Below are 20,903 nucleotides of genomic sequence, written 5' to 3'. Positions count from 1 at the left end.
TTTTGTCTGCAACTCAATGGGTTGCATACGGTAGATCACATATTCAGAAGCTAAAAGATTTGTCACTTACTTTGTTATTTTTCTGATTTGGACAGTTAGAATTCTTCTTATTGGGTCTAATTAATTTCAATATTTTTAACACAATACATGACAGAAAAGCCATCTATCCACAGATCATACACACAAAGGCTTGGAATTACTTTGTCTTCAGTAATATTTAACCCAAGTCTTCAGTATTATTTTTAAGAGTACAAAAAGCTGTGTATCATTTTGTCCCAATGACATTACTAACTCATTGCTTCGAGGAGCTACCTCGTCCTTTTATCAACTTGGCTGTGCCCTGAAAAGTCAGCTTTCATACTTAACCTTGGTTTCCCAGCTAAATAGGTCTGCCCAAACACCAAGACAGAATTGAAAAATGCTTTTGAGTCAACTTGCATTAGGAAAGAATCCAGAAATCATTTTAATGAACAAATTGGCAAGGAACGAATTCTGTAATGTTGCGCAATGACTCTGACAGGATGACTTGTATCTTCCACTAAGTATTGCTTGTACCATCAGCAGTTTCACAATATCGTATTCTCAATGGAAATGAAAATTTTACAAGATCTGTGCAGTTAAATTGCAACAGATTGTTTTGACAGGTTGAACATTTTTTTCAGAAGAATCAACCATTACTACTACGACAACCACAAAAGTGAATACAGGGAGAACTAGCCATTTGGATACAGAACTGACTTAAAAGTAGAAGACAGAGGGTGGTAGTGGAGCATTGCATTTCAGACCCGGAGGCCTGTGATCAGTGGTGTGCCACAAGAATCGATGCTTGACCCACTGCTATTCGTCATTTATATAAATGATTGGATGTGAACATAGAAGGTATACTTAGTAAGTTTGCAGTTGACCCCAAAATTGGACATGCAGTGGACAGTGAAGAAGGTTAACGCAGAGTACAATGGGATCTTGATCAGACAGGCCACTGGACTGAGGAGCGGCAGATGGAGTTTGATTTAGATAAATGCGAGGTGCTGCATTTTGGACTTCATGGTAAGGTCCTGGGGAGTGTTGCTGAACAAAGAGACCTTGGCGTGCAGGTTCATAGTTCCTTGAAAAAGGAGTCACAAGGAGACAGGATAGTGAAGAAGACATTTGGTATGCTTTCCTTTATTGGTCAGAGCATTGAGTACAGGAGTTGGGAGGTCATGTTGCAGCTATACAGGACATTAATTCGGCCAGTTTTGGAATATTGTGTACAATTCGGATCTCCATCCTATCAAAAGGATGTTGTGAAACTTGAAAAGGTTCAGAAAAGATTTACAAGGATGTTGCCAGGGTTAGAGGATTTGAGCTACGGGGAGAGGCTGAATAGGCTGGAGCTGTTTTCCCTTGAGCGGAGGCTGAGGGGTGACCTTCCAGAGGTTTACAAAATCATGAGGGGCATGGATAGGATAAATAAACAAAGTTCTTTCCCTGGGATGAGGGAGTCCAGAACTAGAGGGCATAGATTTAGGATGAGAGAGAAAAGATATAAAAGAGACCTAAGAGGCAACTTTTTCCACACATAGGCTGGTGTGTGTATGAAATGAGCTGCCAGAGGAAGTGGTGGAGGCTGGTACAATTGCAACATTTAAAAGGCATTTGGATGGGTATATGAATAGGAAGGGTTTGGGAGGTATATGTGCCAGGTGCTGGCAGGTGGGACTAGATTGGGTTGGGATATCTGGTCGACATGGACAAGTTGGACCAAAGGGTCTGTTTCCGTGTTGTACATCTCTATGACTCTGCTATTAAATGTCGATCAATAAACAACAAAGATCAAGTAGCTGCCTGCAGTAGCACTAAATCTGTCAGATCTACAAAGGTGACCAGCAGAAAAGATTCTTTTTATTCCCCTCAGTCTTTTTCACCACTTCAATAACTATCCAGATTCATACAGCTTTTTATCTCTTAGTTCATAGTCCTGTGGGTGAAAACACTTCAAATTCATGTCTAAGCTTTTGTTTGAATGACTGGAGGGTGTCTGTTTCAACCATTCTTTTATGCATCGAGTTTCAGACAACTCTGTGAGAAACTTCCTACCAAACTCCCCTCTCACCTGGAGAGTTGCTTTGAATGGGTGTACCTCAATTATTGACCTATCAAGTAAGGAGAATAGGTACCTCTTTTCCACTTTATCAAGGGCACTTTTAATTTTATACACATTTATTAAAACAACCTAAGCCTTGGTAATCCTCTCAAGTTTAATTACGTAATGATAAAACTGAAATCAAGATGTGTAAACCGTTAAGGCTTCATTTTTTTTGATGTTGCATCTTTGCTTTGTTGTAATTGACTTTTCTGTTTATAAACCACGACAGAAAAAGCTCCTTGTGAACTCATCAATGACTGCTAGCTAGCCGTTTGCATGCAGGAGGCACCTCCAGGAAGACCAATCTGTATACCTTTGAAGTTCATAATTCTAGTTAGGGCATGACTACACTGGGGATCAACAACTCTTGGTTTATCTGTATCCAAGCCTAAACCTGCAGGGAGATTTGCTAGTGCTGCTTGGGAGGCTTTCAACTCCTAAGGTGAGGGGGTGGGATTTAGATGGGAAACAAAGCGATAGTGAGAAAAGAGAAAAGGCTGAGGCTGGTACATGAGCTAAGAGAAGCAAGTCAAATAGTCACGGCAAACGAGAGTTTGGCAGGGAATGAGGTAAGACTGATAAATTAAACTGCATTTACTTCAGGGCAAGAGGCCTGACAGGTAAGGCCGATGATCTCTGGGCATAATTGGGCATATGGGACTGTGATATTGTACCTCTTGCAGAAATGTGGCTCAGGAGATGGACAGGACTGGCAGCTGAATATTCTGGGATGTAGATGCTAGAGGAAGGATAGTAGGGGAGGCAACAGAAGAGGGGCAGTAGCATTTTGGTAAAGAGAAACACTATGGCTGTATTTCAGGAGGATATTCCTGGGAGATCGGCTCATGAAGTTATATGGGTGGAACTGTGAAAGAAGAAAGGGACAGTCCCCTTGTTGAGATTGTACTACAGGCCCCTGCAATAGTCAGCAAGAAACTGAGAAGCAAATATGTAAGGAGATCTCAGGGGAGGGAGAGCAGCCATAAGTCATGGTACACATTGGTAGGGTTGTGCATAGTGTGGATGGCTGTTGTAGGTTGTTGTAGGTTGCAACGGGACGTTGGCAGAATGCAGAGCTAAACTGAGAAGTGGCAGATGGAATTCAACTTGGAAAAGTGTGAAGTCATTCACTTTGGAAGGTTGAATCTGAAATCAGAATACAGGGTTAAAGGCTGGATTCTCGGCAGTGTGGAGGAACAGAGGGATCTTGGGGACTATGTTAATAGATCCCTTAAAGTTGCCACCCAAGTTGATAGGGTTTTTTAAAAAGGCATATGGGGTGTTGACTTTCATTAGCAGGGGGATTGAATTTAAGAGCTGTGAGGTTATGCTGCAGCTCTATGGAGCCCTGGTTCGACCACACTTGGCATATCGTGTTTAGTTCTGCTTGCCTCATTATAGGAAGAATGTGGAATCTTTAGAAAGGGTGCAGAGGAGATTTGCCTGGACTGGAGGGCACATCTTATGAAGTACTGTTCTATATTCGAGATCTGTAAGAATAATAGTGTTGTAATGGTAGGGGATTTTAACTTTCCAAACATTGACTGGGAATGTCATAGTGTTGAGGTTTTGGATGGGGAGGAATTTGTTAAGTGCGTACAAGAAAACCTGATTTTTCAGTAAATGGAAACACCTACTGGAAAAGGAGCAATACTTGACCTTCTTTTGGGAAATAAGGCAGGGCAAGTGACCAAGGTGTCAATGGGGCAAACCATTTTGGGGCAAGTGATTACAATTCTATTAGTTTTAAAATAGCTTTAAAAAAGGATATAACTGACCAAAAAGTTAAAAGTTCTAAATTGGAGTAAGGCCAATTTTGATGGTATTAGATGAAAACTTTCAAAAGTTGACTGGGGGAGGTTTCTTGCAGGAGAAAGCGAGGACTGCAGATGCTGGAGAACAGAGCTGAAAATGTGTTGCTGGAAAAGCGCAGCAGGTCAGGCAGCATCCAAGGAGCAGGAGAGATTCCTGAAGAAGGGCTCATGCCCGAAACGAGGTTTCTTGCAGGTAAAGGACAGTTGGGAAATGGGAGGACTTTAAAAATAAATAAGTTCAGAGGCAGTATGTTCCTGTTAGTGTGAAGGGCATGGCTGGTAGATGTAAAGGATGCTGGATGACGAGAGAATTAAGGCTCTGGTCAGAAAAAAAAGGAGGCATTTAACAGATACAGACAGCTGGGCTTGAGTGATTCCCGAGGAGTAGAAAGGCAGCAGGAGTATACAGGTACTTAAGCAGGAAATCAGGAGGGCAAAAAAAGGGGGTATGAGATAGTTTTGGCAAATACAGTTCAAAATAATCCAAATTCTCCAAGTACATTAAGAGTGAAAGAGGAACAAAGGAGAATATTCTTCAAGATCAACGTGGCCGTCTAGATGTGGAACCGCAGGAGATGGGTGAGAAGCTAAAGAAATATTTCACATCAGTATTTACTGTGAAGGTCATGGAAGCTCGAGAACTTGGTGGAATAAATAGCAATGTTTTGAAAACAGTTCATATTACAGAAAAGGAGGTGTTGAAGCGAGGGAAGAAATTGCTGGACTCCTTGCTGAGATGTGTGTATCATCAACAGCCATGGGTGAGGTGTCGAAAGATTAGAGGTTAGAGGTTGGCTAATGTGGTGCCATTATTTGAGAAAGATCATCAGGAAAAGCCAGGGAACAAGACACCAGTGAGCCTTGCATCAGTGGTGGCTAAGTTGTAGGAAGGAATTCTGAGGGACAGATTTCACTTGCATTTGGAAAGGCAAGGACTGATTAAGGATAGTCAACATTCATTTGTACTTGAAAAGTCACATCTCAGTAACTTGATTCAGTAAAACCAGCTCTGAGAGAAAACAGAACCCCTGATACTCCTGTTCTTCTCTGTCAGACAGGACTCCCTGATTTGACCACCTGACTCACCTTGTTACAATCACTGCATGCTCCCTTAAACTGCACTGGTATCCAAAATTATCTCGTCCAAGACAAGCGGCCTTCGGCTTTTTGTTTGTGGCATGCAACTTATTTCTGACCACACTCAACAAAATTGCTTTCTCAATTTTTTTTAATCCATGATATGAAATAAAATGTTGATATCATTCTGGTTTTGGACAGAATGGCTATTCTGCAACAAGTGGAAGGCATCCAGTCTGATGCGAGTCAAGATTAGAGCGGTGCTGGAAAAGCACAGCAGGTCAAGCAGCATCCGAGGAGCAGGAAAATTGACATTTCGGGCAAAAGCCCTTCCTCTGGACATTTCCTGATCTGCAGTACCCACTTCTGTCCAGTCTGATATGGGTCATTTAAAGTTCAAGATGAGAAGACCATAAGCATGTGGGCTGAACAGATTTTACCTATCTGCAAATCAGGAGTCCCAGTGTGATCCGCGAACTAAACTGAGGCAATTTGCTTGTTTCAAGCACAGAGCCAAACCAGACTTGTGCAATGTTCAAGAATGCTGCAGCAGCCACAGTGAATAGCCTTTGAGTAGCATAAAAGGTTGGCACAACATCAAGAGCAGAAGGGCCTGACTGTGTTGTACCATTCTCTGTTCAATGAATGAAAATGTGTTGCTGGAAAAGCGCAGCAGGTCAGGCAGCATCCAAGGAACAGGAGAATCGACGTTTCGGGCATAAGCCCTTCTTCAGGAATGAGGAAAGTTTGTCCAGCAGGCTAAGATAAAAGGTAGGGAGGAGGGATTTGTGGGAGGGGCGTCGGAAATGTGATAGGTGGAAAGAGGTCAAGCTGAGGGTGATAGGTCAGACTGGGGTGGTGGCGGAGAGGTCAGGAAGAAGATTGCAGGTTAGGAAGGCGGTGCTGAATTCGATGGATTTGACTGAGACAAGGTGGGGGGAGGGGGAATGCGGAAACTGGAGAAATCTGAGTTCATCCCTTGTGGTTCTCTTTCCAATCCTCCCACTTCCTCCAAACGAAAGGAGTAGCCATGGGCACCCGCATGGGCCCCAGCTATGCCTGCCTCTTCGTAGGATATGTGGAACAGTCCATCTTCCGCAACTACACTGGCCCCACCCCCCACCTTTTGCTCCGCTACATCGATGACTGTATCGGTGCCGCCTCGTGCTCCCACGAGGAGGTTGAACAGTTCATCGACTTCACCAACACCTTCCACTCCGACCTCAAATTCACCTGGACAGTCTCAGATTCCTCCCTCCCCTTCCTCGACCTTTCTATTTCTATCTCAGGCAACGGAATCAACACGGACATCTACTACAAACCAACCGACTCCCACAGCTACCTGGACTACACCTCCTCCCACCCTGCCCCCTGTAAAAACGCCATCCCATTCTCCCAATTCCTTCGACTCCGCCACATCTGCTCCCAGGAGGACCAGTTCCAAAAACGTACAACCCAGATGGTCTCCTTCGTCAAGGACCGCAATTTCCCCCCCGACGTGGTCGACGATGCCCTCCACCGCATCTCTTCCACTTCCCGCTCCTCCGCCCTTGAGCCCCGCCCCTCCAACCGCCACCAGGACAGAACCCCACTGGTCCTCACCTACCACCCCACCAATCTCCATATACAGCGCATCATCCGCCGTCATTTCCGCCACCTCCAAACGGACCCCACCACCAAGGATATATTTCCCTCCCCTCCCCTATCAGCATTCCGTAAAGACCACTCCCTCCGTGACTCCCTCGTCAGATCCACACCCCCCACCAACCCAACCTCCACTCCCGGCACCTTCCCCTGCAACCGCAGGAGGTGCAAGACTTGCGCCCACACCTCCCCCCTCACCTCCCTCAAGGCCCCAAAGGAAACTTCCATATCCGCCACAGATTCACCTGCACCTCCACAAACATCATTTATTGCGTCCTCTGCACCCAATGTGGCCTCCTCTATATTGGGGAGACAGGCCGGCTACTTGCGGAGCGTTTCAGAGAACACCTCTGGGACACCCGGACCAACCAACCCAACCACCCTGTGGCTCAACACTTCAACTCCCCCTCCCACTCCACCAAGGATATGCAGGTCTTTGGACTCCTCCATCGCCAGACCACAACAAAACGACGGCTGGAGGAAGAACGCCTCATCTTCCGCCTAGGAACCCTCCAACCACAAGGGATGAACTCGGATTTCACCAGTTTCCTCATTTCCCCTCCCCCCACCTTGTCTCAGTCAAATCCATCGAATTCAGCACCGCCTTCCTAACCTGCAATCTTCTTCCTGACCTCTCCGCCCCCACCCCAGTCTGACCTATCACCCTCACCTTGACCTCTTTCCACCTATCACATTTCCGACGCCCCTCCCCCAAGTCCCTCCTCCCTACCTTTTATCTTAGCCTGCTGGACAAACTTTCCTCATTCCTGAAGAAGGGCTTATGCCCGAAACGTCGATTCTCCTGTTCCTTGGATGCTGCCTGACCTGCTGCGCTTTTCCAGCAACACATTTTCAGCTCTGATCTCCAGCATCTGCAGACCTCACTTTCTCCTCTGTTCAATGAATACCAGTCAGGGATATCAAATAATGTCGCCTCTGCAAAGTTAAGCTGCAAAGTGAGGACAAAACATCAGCCTCAACTCCAGGGGATCCTGTGCATATATTACCATTGTCACGACCCTCACTCCAGAACTGTCTCCTGCATCTCACTGTCACCAAACTTTCCCTTCTGGCAGTAGAAAGTTTAGGGGGCATTCCACCAGTCTGAAAACAATCAGATAACTGGCACTCAACTGTCCTTGACCAAATCTGTTAACCAGCACAAGGGCAGAGAAACTACTGAATCTGATACAAAGTAAAGAGAAACATTGTGCATGCAATCTGCTGACTGGCACACAGGAAATGGAGACCAGACAATCTACGAACTGACATACTGGAATGGAGACCATACAGTCTGTCAACTGGCACAATGGAACAGGAACAATGCCTGAAGGCTTCTGTCTGTAGGCAGTTTTCAGTTTGCAAGTCAACAGTTTCCAGCAAATCATAACTGGTTATAGCCAAAGTCAGCTGACAAATCTGGTGCCAGAGATTTACTCTTAGATGTCACAGTTGCTTAGATTGCTCAATAGCAGCATGTTGGCCCAACAGAGGGCTGTGAGATCCTGTCTGAGTCTTCAACCAGTTTCAGTTGATTTTTCCTGGATGTAGAAGGTTTCCCATAAAGCTTCCATTATTTGGAGAAGAACTAGCTTTATTTAAAACAGTGACCTCACGTATTATTTTTGGATGTTGATGGATCTCCAAACAAGTTGAGATACCTAAACAAAGATAACACCTGAAATGACAATATTTTCTACCTGCCTCCTTTCTTGAAGGTGTGGAGTCTTCGCTGATTTACAGTACATCATAAACTAAAATTAGCAAGAGCCTGGAAATTTTTCAACTGGCTACAAACCTGACGCATCCACTTCTGCAAGAAGTTAAGGGAAATATTTGAGTTCAGGATTGTCACAACCCTGTAGGAAAAGCCTGAACCAAAATAACCAGTTAACTGAATGACTGTGCACTGCTTCTCAGGCAAAAGACATGGCACGGCCATTAAAATTGGGGTGCTTCTGTCAAAATCTTTGGCAAATATAACATCAAGTTTCAAAAAACATGTTTTCCTATCAAGAACAGAGATCATGACAGTTCTGAGATCTGGAAACCCCTCCCTAAACCTCTCTCCAATGTCTCAAACTTTTCAATACTCTTGAAAACCTAGCATGTCATCTATAAGAAAAGTCATATGTGGTTCAGTGTCAAATCTGTTTTTTAGTGCTTTTGTAAAATATCTTGGAAGGTTGCAGACACGACATTAATGTCACAATTATTATAGCAGCAATAATAGCACCTTTACAGTTTTTCCTGATAAATATCCTGTTGTTTCACTCCACTGACATTCTGAATGGAAGTCGTCATTCATGATCTTGTTGTTCAAGTTCCATTGCTGCTCCTGAAACAGGCAGTGCAGACACAAAACCAAACTCAGAATCTAAACAGCCACATACCATTCAGTTTCAAACACAGCATTTCTTGAATCAGCGCATCAACCACACAGCCTGGTGCTGTATTCTTCATTTGTTGAAAGATCCTGTTCTCGTTCTCAGATAACACTACAGCAGAAAGTTGCAATTACTTCGGCTTGTACACTGTCGCTAGCCTCAGCTGTTGCCACTGACATGAAAGCATCTTTGAGGCTTCAAATTTAGCCATTAAACCAGAGACTTGGTTTTTTGGTTTGCATGGTGAAATGGGTCATTTTCAATACAAAACCAGTAACCTTGCAAAGCTGCATTGTAGCCACAAAGAGTTCAACAAGTACCACATTCTCTCAAAACCAAGTTGGGTACTGAGGTACAGAACCAGTTGCATCACATTTTAAATACATAATTACATAAGACTAGATTTTGTCATTTTGAGGCTGTGTAATTTTCAGGGAGCTTCACGGTGGCTGATCTATTATGGCCGACAGATTTTTCTCATATTATCTTCAGATCCTCACTATAATGCAACCTGCCTTTCTGAGCATCCCTCTCATGCAACTATGTAGCACAAGAGACAAAATTCCTGAGTCTGGGCCAACAAGCTACTGCCCAGCAGAATGGCAGCATGTAGAAACTGTGAGTTAACAATCCTTGTGAGGCATGTTAGTAGAGTCCATGTGTTTACAATCATTCCAAGAATGACATCAGAGAAGATAATAAAATTAGAAAAATTGTAGACTGTAAAGCTGTAGCAGTGACTCTAGTTTCAAGTCAAATGACACTTCATGAGAACTGATAGTAGTTAGGAAAAAGTTGGTAATTATGCTGAAGACTGGGGTGTGTGTGTGTGTGTGTGTGTTTGGGGGGTGGCGGGAGAGGACAGGGAGAGGGACAGGATACATTGGGATGGAGTCTGGAAAGGCAGTGTGGCACATAAGGGGATGGCTGACAGTAAGCTAAGGAAGGAGAAATGCTGATAATGAGAATGATAAAAGTTCACAATGCGTTGGCTGTGCTGAAATCAGCCAGTGTGATAAACAGGCATGGGATGTGGTGTGGGTAAAGGACATGGTGGAAGGTGTGCAGGTTATGAAATTACTGAACACAGTATTGAGCCATGAAAACTGCAGCGTCCCAAGCAGAAAATTAGTCCCTGATGTTCCAGCTTGCTCTGAGCCTCACCGGAGCACTGCAGCAGGCCCTAGACAGAAATGTTAGCCAGGGAACACACTGATATGTTGAAGTGGCAGTCAATTAGAAACTTGGTTATTTTTGCAGACAGAACATAGGCATTCTGTAAAGTGTTCACCCAGTCTCACATTCACCTGGTACATCTGACTCCTGCCTCCCTTTCCTATTCTCCACATCTGGAGGATAGGCTGGCCACCAATATCCTCTCCAAACCCACTGACTCCCACACTTACCTGGTCAAGACATTCTCACACTCTGCTTCCTGTAAAGATTCCATTCTATTTTCCCAGGTTTTTTCTTCTTCATCGTGTCTGTTACAATGACGCCAACTTCCACAGATGTCCTGACACGTCCACTGTTTGCCTTAGCCGAAGATTCTCCACCATCATGGTTGACAGGGCCCTTAGCCATATCGACCCATTTCCTGCGCTTGTGCTCTTATTCGTTCTATTCTCTCCCACAACACCAATCAGGTACCCCCTGGCTCTCACTTTCCATTCCACTAGCATTCATGTCCAAAAGGTTCTAAAGCCACCATTTCCGTCACCACCAGGGAGATGCCACCACAAAATGCATTTCCCTCCCCTCTGTTGTCAGTATTATGTGGGGATTGTTCTCTCCAGGATATCATAGCCCATCCTCCTCCACTCATAACTCTTCCCCACACGCTTATGGCACATTCCCATGCAACCGCAGAAGATATAACACCTCCCCGTTTATTTCCTTCCTCCTCCTTTTGAAAGGCTCCAGACAACGCTACCAAGTAAAGCAGTGATTTGCCTGCACTTTATTCAATTGAATCTACTGTATGTGCTGCTCTCAACATGGTCTGATCTACGTAGAGGAGACAAAACACAGACTGGATGACCACGTTACGGAGCACTTATAGTCAGCAAAATCGACCCCGAGCTTCCAGGTGCTGGCCACTTCCACACAGCATCATGTTCTCTGGCCACCATTTCTGTCTTGGGAACAAAAACAGAAGTTTCTGAAAAAGCCCAGAAGTCTGGCAGCATCTGAAGAGAAATCAGAGTTAATACAGTTCTGAGAAAGGGTCATCAGACCCAAAACGTTAACTCTGATTTCTCTTCACAGATGCTCCCAGACCTGCTGAGCTTTTCCAGCAACGTCTGTTTCTGTTCCCAATTTACAGCATCTGCAGTTCTTCCATTTTTTTAAAATTTCTGTCTTGGGAGTGCTGCAATGCTCCAGCCAGGTGCAACACAAGCAGGAAGAACAGCAGCTCATTTTGTCCTTGGGAACACTGCAGCCTTCAGGACTCCATAAAATTATTGAAATTCATCCAATCTGAACTTCTTCCATCACCCTCATTATCAGCTTTTCTTTCTCGTGAGCTTACTATTGTCCATATCTTGTCTTTCCTAACTGTCATTCTCGCTCTCCGGGCTCCATCTCCACCTACCCTATCAATCCTCTGTCCCCCTAACAACACTGCATTCAGCAAAAATACCACTTTTGTCAAGCTACCAGGGTCACTGGACCTAAAACGTTAACTCTGATTTCTCTCCCCAGATGCTGCCAGACCTGAATTTCTCAAGCAATTTCTAAGTTTAGCTTTAAATTTCCAGCATCTTTGTTTTACCTCCACAAACTCAGATGGAATTAGATTAAATTGATAACGAGATATGCATTTATTTTTCAGCAGCATGTTCAACAGCTAGATCAATGTAGCTTAATTTCCAAACAGAGGTCTACCAAACGACACAACTACCAAGATTTACCCTTAAGGAGCTTTGTGTGAGCCGTAAAAATGACCTTCATTTAAGTATTTTGCTCTCCCTATGCAAGTAGACTGAACTTTTAGCTTGAAGCCTGCTCCAAATGCCAATTCATGTTCTCTCATTACTTGTGTATATTACATGGACACTGCCCTCTGAACCCAACACTGATCGCACCTTGTACTATCAATGCCTTGTTCTAATACACATGTACAAAATTAAGCCATACTTTTGCAAAGTCCAAGAGTAACTAATGGAAAGTGCTTGGATTTCACCAGTGAATGTGATCTCGTACAGTCAGTGCTTGTTTTTTGAAACTGATTGTGACATTGGGAGCTGACAAGTCGAAATTTCTACATACCGTATTCGCTGACTGTTGAGGTGGTGATGATTTCAATTGACCTCGTGAAACCTAGGAGCTAAAAGGAAACCACCCAAGTTGTGTTCAGCTGAGGGTAGGACATTTAAGATTATAAATTAAGACACTTCCTGCTCTCATTAACTTTTCCTCTGGCTTTGCCAATTAATGGAAATACCAAGTTAAAAGCTCTTCAAAACATTTTGGATGGGAAGGTTTGTATTTTGCCAAAGCAAATTAACTTTCTGATTAAAACACACCTCCTCTGGGATTACCCCTTCATTTCCTCTTCGCTAGCATCTTCATTTTTTTTTAAATCAGCATGTAGTGCTGAAAACCGCAGACCACAAGCAACCCCAGGTAAACCCTCTGGTTGCACTTGCTCATTTGAAGTGGGATGTGACAAGTCAAAAATGCCAATAACGCACAGTACTCATAGGTTTTTACACTTCTCTCATATTCTAACCCACCAAGAGATCATTCTGATTCATAGTGAAATAATTAGGACATGAAATTCAAATAAAAAGTTTGTTAAATGGGCTCAACAATGACACTGCGTTAAGTTATCATACTATTCAGTAAAATACTATTCAGCTAGCTACTCAACAGCATATGAATGGTAGGACTGGGCCATTCAGCACCTGCTTTGAATATATAATGTAAAATCAGTCACCTCTGTTTTAATGTACAAATCACAACCAAAACATAAATAAGAACAACCAATTTTGTTTTTAGTAAAATGACAAAATGTCTTCATCTCTATTCGAGGACAAACAAAATCCACAGGTGTGCTCATTTCCTTCTTTTTGCTTTTGCTCTTTTCTTCGTTGTTTTTTATTTTAGCCAAGTCGACATATGATGGGAGGTGGTGGGTGAAGGAGGCGGCCTCCAGCGGCAGCAATGCCAAGACAAGCCAGCCATGTTCCACCCAGCCTAGGGGGTCTCACCAGAAACAGACCCTAGGCTGACTCCCTCAGCCCAGACACGTAGGCTAGGCTGAGGATCCAGGGCCACAGTTGGACACAGGTGCTAGAAGAAGAAGAAGAAGGAAGGCGGTCTTGTCATGGCATGGAGGTCTTCTCCACAGATTAAAGTGCCCAACAGGTGGTATCTGCAGAGTGGTGGTCTTGGCTTGGCATGGCCGTTTCATCCCAGCTGCTTCCTCAATTGACTTTCCGAGCCCAGAAGCAATAAACTAAACTGTGATAAACTCTTTCTTGAACCTTTACTTTTTTAAACAATAAGAACGTAAGAACTAGGAGCAGGAGTAGGAGTAGGCCATCTGGCCCTTCAGTCCAGCTCCATCATTCAATAAGATGAGATTAGATTCGATTCGATTCCCTACAGTATCGAAACAAGCCCTTCAGCCCAACAAGTCCACACCGACCCTCCGAAGAGTAACCCACCCAGATCCATTCCCCCTACCCTCTATTTACCCATGACTAATGCACTAATCCAATACTCCAAGTGTGGCCTCACCAACACCCTATACAATTGCAACATAACCTCCCTGCTTTTAAACTCAAACTCTTGAGCAATGAAGGACAATTCCATTTAACTTCTTAATTACCTGTTGCATCTGCTGACCAACCTTGTGAGATTCCTGCACAAGGACACCTAGGTCCCTCTGTGTTGCAATGTTCTGGAATTTTTTAAACCATTCCAACAGTCCTTTTTACTTTGATTCCAACCGAAATAGAATACATTTATTAACATTGTACTCCATCTGCCAGACCTTTGCCCACTCAGTTAAACTATGTTCTTTGCAAAGCTTCACAGTGCTCTGCACACAGCTCTACCACTTATCTTAGTGTCATCCACAAACTCACACACAGATCCCCAACTCCAAATCACTTATTGCCAACCAGAAAAACACTCATTTATCCCCACTCTTGCTTCTTGTTAACCCATCCTCTATCCATGCTAATACATAGCCCATAACACAGCAGCCTTTTCTGCGGCACCTTACCGAATGCCTTTTGGAAATCCATACACCATATCTACTGGGTCCCCTTTGTCCACCGTACTTACAGTGTCTCGAAAGAATTCCATTAGGTTAGTTAAACATAGCCTGCCCTTCATGAATCTACACTGAGTCTACCCAACGGGACAATTTCTAACCAGATGCTTTGCTATTTCTTCCTTGATAATAGACTCAAGCATTTTCCCAACTACACATGTTAAACTATGATTATGTACTACTTCTGTCACTGCTATAGGCACCATGGTGGCGCAACTCAAAGCTTCTCAGTATATTTTAATGAAAAAGCACATCAGAAAATTTTCTATTCTCATGTCATGTCACCTGATGCAATATACCTTCAACAGTCCTTCCTCATTTAGCACTTGCATATCTTAAGTGCAATATCTACTTCCAGACCATAATCTATGATTTCTCACAAGGAAAAGTACTGGATAAGTTTCCATTTACGTAAAGACAATTTTGCAGTGCAGCCCATGTGTCCAACTCCCCATCTCACTCATCACTACGCCATGCAGGGAAACAAAGCACTAGCTTTCAAAGTTTGAACTTCCTGTAGCCTACTCCTTAATCAGTTGTCAGTGAAAGCTAAAGGCAGGGCGTAGCATACTTAAACACGATCTGAACAGGATAACCTGTTAATAGCAATGTGGAGTCACCTATGAGTTCCTGAGGACGGCGAAGTCCCCTCATTCAAGTAAACAAGCTTTCAAAATTATGGACTGCAAAATTATTGGAATTGTTTTCTCACATTGGGTTTAGATGAGCAACATGGAGTTCTCTGTATTTTACTGGAAATAACCATTTGATACTTCTGTCACTCCAAGCAGACTGAAGAACATTAACACAAAGCGGAGAAGCAAACATTACAGCAGAGTAGCCAAATTGATGGCTTGCTAATGATGTATTCAAAATATAAGCTGATGAAAAAGACAGAAGGCATAAGAAATACACTAGAAGGGTTTAGAAAGGTTCATCACAATTAAATTTAATCCAATCATGCACATCTTCAGTCAAGGATTACTGCACAGCAATTAGAAAAGGGACCCCCTTGCTACTTCCCTTTTGCATAAGCTAGGAGGGAAGATACCAATTCAACAGTCCTCCCAGCAAACTCATCATAAACACATTTAGCTCCTCAAGCCAGTTTTAGCCATTTTGTGACATCACAACTAATCTGTCATCTAACCCCACATACCTGCGTTTGCCTCATATCCCTCATTACACTTAAAGAATTGAAATCTATTTGTTGTGATTGTAACAAGGTCAGCCAGTTGGAACTCATAGAATAAGAGTTCCTTGATTGGGGCTGTTAATCTGGTCCAGAGAGCTCGAGCTGACAGATATAAACGGAGAGTGACAGAGGGTCTGTTCACTGTGACAGTTGATTTTGAGGAAGACGCACCAACTTGAAGTACTATGCCTGTGGAAATAAAAGGTGATTTGGTAACATTATACGAGCATCTGGAGTTATTTCAATATTGATCTGTTTTAAATTAGGGGCATGGATAGGGTAAATAGACAAAGTCTTTTCCCTAGGGTTGGTGAGTCCAGAACCAGAGGGCATGGGTTTAGGGTGAGAGGGGAAAGATATATAAGACACCTAAGGGCCAACTTATTCATTCAGAGTGTAGAATGAGCTGCGAGAGGAAGTGGTGGTGGCTGGTACAATTAAGAGGCATTTGGATGGGTATATGGATAGGATGGGTTTAAGAGGGATATGGGTGCTGGCAGGTGGGACTAGATTGGGTTGGGATGTCTGGTCGGCATGGACGGGTTGGACCAAAGGGTCTGTTTCCATGCTGTACATCTCTAAGACTCTATGAACTTAGTGATCCAAACTGTTACCACGTTTTCCTGAGGAAATCACTAATGAAATTATTCCAAGTTTTTCATGTTATATTCAATTAATTAATTTGCTGTTCATTAAGGAAATTACTTTGCCATTTGATTTGAGAGTTTCTCCACCCACTCAGCTGTGGCAAACCTTACATAAGGCCAAAAATCAGACTTCATAAATCTCACAATTCTGCACACAAAATGTTTGGTTGAAGTTCCAAGGACAAAGGCCATATCAATAAGACTTGGCCAGTTCAAAAAATGGGTGGGGGGGTGGGAATGAGGAGTTTGGAAATGGAAGATGTTTTGTTTTCTGCCTCAACTTAAACATCCTTCTGTCAAGATGTACAATGTCAAGCTGAAAATCTCATAAACTAAATACACAAAGAGGAATAGACAGAAAGCAGGTAACGTGGGCTGCACTCAAAGAAATTCAGCTTCTCATGAGCAACCCTGCAAAGTATCATCTTCAACCAGGCAACATGTACAGATTCATTCCATGTGGAGAAAGGAGGAGGAAAATTTAGAACCGAAGAGAGTAAAGAAAATCCCAGAACAGGGTGGTGTTCAAACTGCTAGCAGATATACCTGGGACAGACTTCCCACTCACTGAGCTCTGCAATCCACAAATCTGCATTTAAATGTAGACTTGGCTGATTTGCTTTGAGTTAATCTTTTATCACAACGACTTCAACTGGTCATTCAGAAGTGATCTTCATGAGTATACAGAAACAATGGTGAGCAGTATCGAATTCCAGTATGAACTGACTGATGTCCAGTTCTGTCTTAATCCTCGGCAAGTGAGTTTCAAAGTTTGTTTCATAGTATGAACATAACAGCAAATCACTTGGAATGCAAAGTATTTTGCAACCCCACCTATCACCTGCCCAGTTACCTTCTCCTCAGCCACATCCCCAACTCCCATTTATCTCTCACAGTCCTTCCCACTTATGCCCGAAACATCAACTCTCCTGCTCTTCAGATGTTACTTGACCTGCAGCACTTTCTGTCTATCAACCAATGATGAGACATCGAGCCTACATTGGTGGTGTCGTCTGCAAACTTTTAGATGGAGTTGGATGAAATTTGGCTACATAATCATAGAGTCATAGAGATGTACAGCATGGAAATAGACCCTTCGGTCCAACCCGTCCATGCCGACCAGATATCCCAACCCAACGTAGTCCCACCTGCCAGCACCCGGCTCATATCCCTCCAAACCCTTCCTATTCATGTACACATCCAAATGTCTCTTAAATGAAGCAATTGTACCAGCCTCCACCACTTCCTCTGCCAGCTCATTCCATACATGTACCACCCTCTGCATGAAAAAGTTACCCCTTAGGTCTTTTTTATATCTTTCCCCTCTCACCCTAAACCTATGTCCTCTAGTTCTGGTCTCCCTGACCCCAGGGAAAAGACTTTGTCTATTTATCCAATCCATGCCCCTCAATTTTGTAAACCTCTATAAGGTCACCCCTCAGCCTCCGATGCTCCAGGGAAAATCATGAGTGAACCTCTTTTCTTAAATCTCTCCCTGAATGTCAGCAAAACTAAAGAGCTGATCATAGACTTCAGGAAGTGAGGGGGATGCCCATATCTACATTAAATGGAGCCGAGGTGGACATGATTGAGAGCTTCAAGTTCCTGTAAGTGACCATCAGCAACAATCAGATCTGGACCACCCACATTGATGTGACAGTCAAGGCACAACAATGTACTTTTATCAGGAAGCTAAGGAAATTCAGCAAGTCTGGAGGGACTCTCACCAACTTTTACTGATGCACCATACAAAGCATTCTATGTAGATGTATCACAGCTTGGTATGCACCTGCTCTACCCAGGACTTGAAGAAACTACAAAAGTTGTGAACACAGCCCAGGCCATCACGCAAGCCAAATTTCCATCCACTGACTCCATTTATATTTCCCAATGCCTCGGAAAGGCACCCAACAAAGACTTTTCCTATTTTGGTTAGGATCTCTTCCAACTGCTTCCATCAGGCATAACATACAAAAGCTTGAACACATACTAACAGGTTAAAGAACAGTTTCTTCCCCACTCTTAAACACATTGTTCTGTCGAGATTGGGGTGGCATGGTGGCTCAGAGGTTAGCACAATTGCCTCACAGCGCCAGGGACTTGGGTTCAATTCCAACCTCGGGCAACTGACTGGAGTTTGCACATTCTCCCCATGCCTGTGTGGATTTCCTCCCAGAATCCAAAGATGTGCGGGTTAGGTGAATTGGCCATGCTAAATTGTCCACAGTGCTCAGGAATGTGTAGGTTGGGTGCATTAGTCAGGAGTCAAATGTAGGGGAATGGGTCTGGGTGGGTTACTCTTCAGAGTAAGAGTGTGGACTTGTTGGGCTGAAGGGCCTGTTCCCACACTATAGGGATTGTATGAACATTGTCAGGCTGAAAACGTTGTAGATTAACACTATTAAGACTTATGAATGGATTTCAAGCCCAATGTTATTCTTGCTTTAGGCATTTTCTTTGTCGCCTTAAACTTGGTATTCCTCACTGTTCAATCACCTATTTTTTAATGTTTGATGTCTGTACTGCAAACAAAACAATTTTGCATTATACTTTGGTACATGCGACAATAATAAATCAAATCTATTACAGACAGTTGTGCGATGATTTTCTGGTGTTTACAATTACATCCATAAAGTATAATCAGAGCGCCAGAACCTGAGACAGAGTCTTGAAAAGTCAATATCCATGGTACACTGCTTCGGAATCAGAGAACTTAAGGGGAACTCATGAATCGCAGTTGACTTCATCTCCATTGAATTGAAATAAAGGGGGGGAAAAACTTTAATATTTCTTGATTAAAATCAAACAAATCTCAAATTCTACCTAAAAACAAATATTTACAACCACAGTCCTGTTCAGATATTTACTGAAATCACACTGCAAATCCCGCTCCACCCTCCCCTGCCTTTCCAGCTAACATCTCAGCCAAACATGAATGTGGGATCATTTCCTGGGAGGTTTGCTATATCCCACGGGGTCACTGTTGTTTCAAAAGCAGGCAACCGTTGAACGACTGAATCTCATGGTTTCGGCCGTCAGGAACTGCTCCCATGATTCATCCCAGCTTAAACAAAAAAAATCAGCAAAACTAAAAACAAGGCCAGTCAATGGGAGCGTCAGCCATTGGCTGTGAGTGATCACCGAATTCGTGACTTCATGCTAACAAAAAGAAATCTGGTAAAATGCATTACACAAGGCTATGAGTTTCCTTCCACCCCCCCCCCCCCACCCCACCCCCACACACACACATTCTACTGCGGGTTGACGTGTCTCTGTCATCATAAGACCACGGGAGTTGTGCGATGCTTCCCTTTCAGCAGGGACCACAAGACTCCCCATGAAAAGATGCAGGAAGGGAAAGGCAGGCGCTGGAAGTCGAGATCAGGCGCAGCGTGGGACTGGCGATCAATCCGCTATCGCTCCGAACTGAATTGCCATCTTACTCTGCGGTCACCAGAGTAATTTACACTCGCTAATCCAACACCGCCTATTTGCCCTTTTTGTCTTTCCCTTTATACGAGACCTCGATCAAAAGCTGTTCCGATGACTGGCCAGCAGAAACAAGATCGTGGTCATTCTGAAATCTGACACAAATTTCAAAAGCCAAGTCTGCGAGGAATATTTTAGTTTCGGTCTATCAAAATCTCATTTGAACACAACAAAACAACCCTCCAGTTAACAAATGTATTTACCGTCACTTCAAACCACTAGACCTCGGCAGTGGAAACCAAAATAATTGACAGAAAACTGACAGCAGCCAGTAAAAACACTGGCGCACTGAGAAAATGCCTTACCCACACCCAAGGATTTTCATTACGCTATTCCGAGAGGTCACTTTGTTTTTCTGTTCCCCCTCTCTCAGTAACTCACCGATCTTTGCTATCACTAGGTAGAACAATGCAGTGAAAGTTGGCACAAAGACAGAGTAATGTTTCCTTAAACTTCCAGCCATGTTCTGCCTTCAGTCCGTCCAAAGCCCAGCCGGCGTTCCCCCACCGCTGCTCGACCAGGCTTCAACAGGCCAGTGAGCAAAGCATTGTACCCTTCCCTTTCAATGCAGCGATTCACAGGTGCAATCGGTTTTATCCGGAAGAGCTGGCTGATATGTCCACTGTCATCTAAACAGAACGCACACGGTCAAAATAAAATAAAAACAAAATGCGCTTTGAAAGGTATAGTTTCTCTGCTGCAGTTTGGAAGTGCGGTTCCGCTCGGATCATCCATTCATAATCCCCAGAGGCGACTGAACCAACGCATGCGCTACCAGTCCACCACCACCCACAACACACACACACACACAAAACAGGACTGAGGTGCGCCCCCTCTGCGAGGCGTAGGAATCAGTCTCCTCGGGACAACTTTTCAGGGTTGCAAGTATCACCATCAGAGGGAAAAAAAAAGTTTCGAGGTCAACCCCTGAGAATGCAGTGATCCCCCCACCCCCCACTTACATGGTGCCAGGGGGGTTGTCAGAAGCACAGAATCCACTGGTCGAGGAGGAGACACTGCTCTCAGAATGTGCCACAAAAAGTAGCAATGAGTCCTCGCAGATTGAAGGCTGAAAAAGCCGGAGGCAATTTATTTGTTTATGGGCAGTGATTTGTAGGCAGCGCGACCTGCAAGGGGGGTGCGAACAAATTGAACTCCATGACTCCCATGAGAGGTGAGAAAATTGATGCGTGTCTGCAAGGAAAGAGCGGACGGCTGCAGCTAATTGGGTA

The 20,903-nt window shown here is 43.9% G+C and overlaps 1 protein-coding gene across 3 annotated transcripts in view; it reads right to left on the bottom strand.

Annotated features, from left to right (window-relative positions):
- Nucleotides 1-20,413, bottom strand: part of LOC122543129 (disintegrin and metalloproteinase domain-containing protein 9-like) — a 129,931-nt gene extending 109,518 nt beyond the window's left edge. For all 3 annotated transcript variants that reach the window (XM_043681470.2, XM_043681471.2, XM_087984384.1), the window contains exon 1: nucleotides 20,053-20,413. In XM_043681470.2, coding sequence (XP_043537405.2) covers nucleotides 20,053-20,134 — 82 coding nt within the window. In that variant the 5' untranslated portion in view covers nucleotides 20,135-20,413. The remainder of the gene's footprint in view (nucleotides 1-20,052) is intronic.
- Nucleotides 20,414-20,903: the final 490 nt, after the last annotated feature.

The sequence above is a fragment of the Chiloscyllium plagiosum genome, unplaced genomic scaffold (assembly GCF_037043375.1).
Source record: "Chiloscyllium plagiosum isolate Xiang-an unplaced genomic scaffold, Cpla_swu_hap1 HiC_scaffold_48, whole genome shotgun sequence".
NCBI lineage: Eukaryota > Metazoa > Chordata > Chondrichthyes > Orectolobiformes > Hemiscylliidae > Chiloscyllium > Chiloscyllium plagiosum.
Note: the sequence above shows the minus strand (reverse complement) of the source record. Positions and strands in the feature narration are given on the sequence as shown.